The sequence below is a fragment of the Leiobunum rupestre genome, chromosome 6 (genome assembly GCF_980474605.1).
Source record: "Leiobunum rupestre chromosome 6, qqLeiRupe1.1.hap1, whole genome shotgun sequence".
Lineage (NCBI taxonomy): Eukaryota > Metazoa > Arthropoda > Arachnida > Opiliones > Sclerosomatidae > Leiobunum > Leiobunum rupestre.
In genome coordinates, this window is record NC_143389.1 from 21,331,401 (window position 1) to 21,335,614 (window position 4,214).

General features: G+C 41.0%; 1 protein-coding gene across 1 annotated transcript; it reads left to right on the top strand.

Annotated features, from left to right (window-relative positions):
* The first annotated feature begins 348 nt into the window (after nt 1-348).
* LOC149940296 (uncharacterized) lies at nt 349-666 on the top strand. The gene has a single exon (XM_090179212.1). The coding sequence runs from the start codon at nt 349-351 to the stop codon at nt 664-666; it is 318 nt and encodes a 105-aa protein (XP_090035338.1).
* The last annotated feature ends 3,548 nt before the right edge of the window (nt 667-4,214 follow it).

A 4,214-nucleotide genomic window follows, 5' to 3' on the forward strand; every position in this document is an offset into this window, starting at 1 on the left:
AAATACGTTGAAAAGTACGTTCAGCGATGTGAACTTTGTCAACAATATCAAAGAAATAATCAATTCGAACCACTTGAAAACAGAGATGTACCAATGCAACCTTGGCAAAAAGTTGCCTGTGATTTTTTCGAACTTCAAGGGAAACACTATCTTCTAATGATCGACTATTTATCTAAATACGTAGAAGTCCAACTCATGCACGGAACTAATGCGCAAGCTTTAATTCAAACCATGAAATGTATTTATGCACGGCACGGTATACCCGAGGAAGTCGTCAGTGACCAAGGTCCGCCTTAAAATTCCAACGCCATTCGAAAGTTCCATGCCGAGTGGAATATTCACCATAATATGTCATCTCCGCACTATCCTCGATCAAATGGTCAGGTTGAAAGTTCCGTACAAACTCTAAAGAACAGCCTTATCAAAGCCTTAGAAGACGGTAAAGATCTACTCTTAGTATTGTTGGACTATAGAATCACTCCTACACATGGATTAGCATCTCCCGCTGAACTTTTAATGGGCCGAAGGTTACGCTTGTTGCTACCGTCTCACCCTGCTCGGATGGAACTGAATTTTAATACTAAAGAAGCGGCAGAGGAGTTAAAAATTCGACAAGCGAAACAAAAGGGACACGGCAATCAACATACTAAGCCATGTTTCGTTTAAACCCAAAGGAAAAGTGGAAGGAAGGTGTAATTATTCGAGTAGGACCCCAGAAACGATCTTACGGGATCTAGGCTGAGAACGGAAAGATTTACACGAGAAACCGATTTCATATTAGACCTGATCGATCTGAGCCTTCAACTAACAAATGCGAAGCGCGTGAATCCTCCAAAAGTCTCGTATCAGACACCCAACAAGCGACCTATACCCAACGAACATCTGAACAATTTTCAATGTCACGAGAAGAAATCCCGGTTTTACAAATACCAGTGGAAGACAGCGCCACTGAAGCTTCTGATCAAGAAGTAGCCGAAGATGACAGCGACGAATTTTTTTATAGAAAACGCCATTCCTGACGAGCAGCGAGACGAAAATCGCAGTGAACCTCCTAAACGACCTGGGCGTGTTCTAAAACCTCCAAATTGGTTACAAGATTATGTTACTTAATTTCAACTATTTTGTTAAAAAAAGGGGCGTGTGATGTATTTCTTATGTCAGGCCCTCTAGTCGAGTTGCCAATCCTTTAGTTGTGATCTTTGTAAATAAAGATAGTTCCAGTTCAAGTCATGTATGACCTTGTGTCGTTATTTTATAGTCCTTTAGTTTAGGCTGAAGCTATTTGGGCCGACATTTTCGGCCCCATTAGCACCCAGACGAAAATATTTCTAATTGGGCCCAAAATTTCGGCCCATTTAGCTACATGACTGAGGCCAGCTAATGTGGCCGATAATTTTAAAATTTGTAAATTCCGGCCCAAATAGGAATTTATTAAAAGATTGTTATTTGGGCCAACATTTTCGGAAATTTGAAATTTCGGCCCATTTAGCAATGCTAATTTGGCCGTCTATTTGGGCCCAAAAAATTGAGAGCTGCCACCGGTTTAAAAAAACCATTTCTGGCAAGTCTGGCTTTACAAGTTTGAACACCCGAAAATTTCCACATTTGTTTCATGTTCGTTAATGCGAATTTTGCGAGCTATTTAATCAGTGGCGCACCAGGGGGAGATGATATTTGAATTTTATGAATTTAAGATCGCGCCTTAAAAGTTTGAACACTCAAATTTTCCACATTTGTTACATGACGTCATATCTCCTGATCCGTCTCAAAGATAAAAATTTACCAATGCGAGGGAAGATGCCGACAAATGTAAGCTGTGGCCTTTGTGGGGTGAATCAAATCGGAGAGAATATTCGAATACCAAATGTTAGCCGTGAAGGAACGATTCCAGGGTAGGCTTAAATGATCGCAATATTTCGGTTTCCCCCCCCCCCCCGTAATGGGGGCAACGAAATAAAAACGTCCGAACAATTAATAAACTGGTCTTTAACCCACTGACCACCGCTTATTTCCAAGCCAGGAGGTAAGGCGTTCAACGTGGCCGCCGATTGTCGCGCCATTATCATTCTTCCTAAATATAAATAAAAACATTCTTGCCCCTACCCAGACATTTTAACGCTTTATGAAGAGGTATGTAAGATAGAACTCATGACGTGGAAAATGTATTTGCACTTAAACTAAACTGTAAAATTTTCAGTTTCATGGAAAACCTCTTTTATTCTTTTCAATAGTGAGACGAGGGCGCACAATTTTTGGAAATTGGGCAGACCTTATTCCTAGTTAATTAAAATAGCTTTTAGTTAATAGTAAATTACTAACTAAAAGGCTTAAAGAACAAATATAAACAAACAAAATCATTTGGGCTAGAGGTGTCAACGAGCCGAGCAAACTCGCGAGGGCTCGCAACTCGACACGCTCGAAGTGTATCGAACCGAGTCGAGCTAAGAATAAATGAGTCGAGTGTCGAAACGAGCAAAAACGTATCGAGCCGAGTTCTAGAGCTCGCTTGTTAATCAGCAGAAAACGAACCGTGTCACGAACCGAGCCTATGTCATATCGAGCGAACAACGAGTCGAGCTAGTTTCTTGGCGAGCGAGCAACGAGTCGAGCTAGTTTCTTAGCGAGTGAGCACCGAGTCGAGATAGTTTCGTGGCGAACGAGCAACGAGTCGAGCTAGTTTCTTGGCGAACGCATCGAACTACGAGCTAAAAAGTTGAGCCCTGAAACGAATCAAGTGCCCTCGCCTGAAAAAACCATTGGCTCGCTATTTAATAGCTCGAAAGCTTACTTTCTAAGGTTAAAGGAACGCATATCGTAACACCTTTCTAAAAATGGATATTAGGTTCATATTATTCTGTATTATATTTGATGCATTCAAGGACGTTCTTTGGGGGTGGGAGCAGCCAGGTGGTTGCTCAGCGATAATCATGGATGGTGATGAATATATAAAACTTTTTGTACATTATAGCGGGCCTTTATTTTAAACCCAGACAATAAACCGTTTAAACAAATGTTTTTTCCTGGAGCACTAAATTAAATGTATTCATTTCATTAGTGTAGCTTGCCTAAGCTAGGGTCGGACTGGGTACGTAAAGACTCAAGTGAAAGTTGCTGTAGTCAGCAGTAGGGTTTCAAACTGGGGCGGCAAAACAGCTTCTTGAGACCAGGGCAAAAGGGCGATCGCTAATTCGGCCTATAGGTCAGTGTGGTCTGGAATTTAGCGGCCTTAACTGACGTTTCTGTACATAACAAAGACCTTTAACGGTCTTATATCCTAACACGATTTACACAGTAATAGTTGATTGTGAAAATTTTATTTAGGCTTGGACAGTTCCTTTTTATTTTACTTGTGATATTTCTTACAACTCTTGAATTGGCAAGATTTTCCCATATTTAGTTTACACCTTGGTAAAATAAAATAAACCTTAGTTTAATATTATATCTGGTTAATGTAACTTAAAACAAATACCTTTGAAATCCAATCAGTAAAATAAAGGACATTTTCGTTTCAAATCAAACTTAGTCGAACCCTCGGGCCTCGGGCCTTGTCCTCCAGTCCCGATTTTTTTTGTTTAGACTGCCAGCAGCCAGCACCGACCGCGAAAACGAGATTTAAAACTGAACCGAACTGAATTTTTCAGACTTTTTACCCCCACGCTATTACATTGCCCCCCGCCCCTCCCCCCACCACTAGGGAATCTCGCCGCATTTCCAATCTAGGGTACCTAGTCTAGATTATCTTTGGTTTTAGCAAAGAGGATAGGAAGGGAGGCGAAGTAGGAGGGAAGAACGCGCCAGCGTCATTGTAAGAAGTTTAGCGGCAGCACGTAGCATAGCGACCGCTATCCTGCCACCTGTAAAATTAATGGAGTAATAAAAAATACAGAAAAAAAGAACTTTCATTTCGCTGGTATTTTTTCGGCGATTCAGTTCTCGCTGTCGATCGTAGGGTGTAAATTTAAGAATAGTCACCGAGTTCATAGTAGGCCTAAAACTTTGCTGGAAATATCAGTAACAGGCTAACAGATAGCTTACTCGTTAATTTTCAGAAAGCCAAAAACTCCAGACAGTGTCAGGCAGGCGATTATCAGCTTATAAATTATAATAATAAACCTATTTCGGAAATTCGGACTTGACATAACTGGTTGTAATGTCGCTAAGCCGCTATGGCGCTACAGCTTCGATGAACTTTACATTTTCTTGCTATAGTGAGG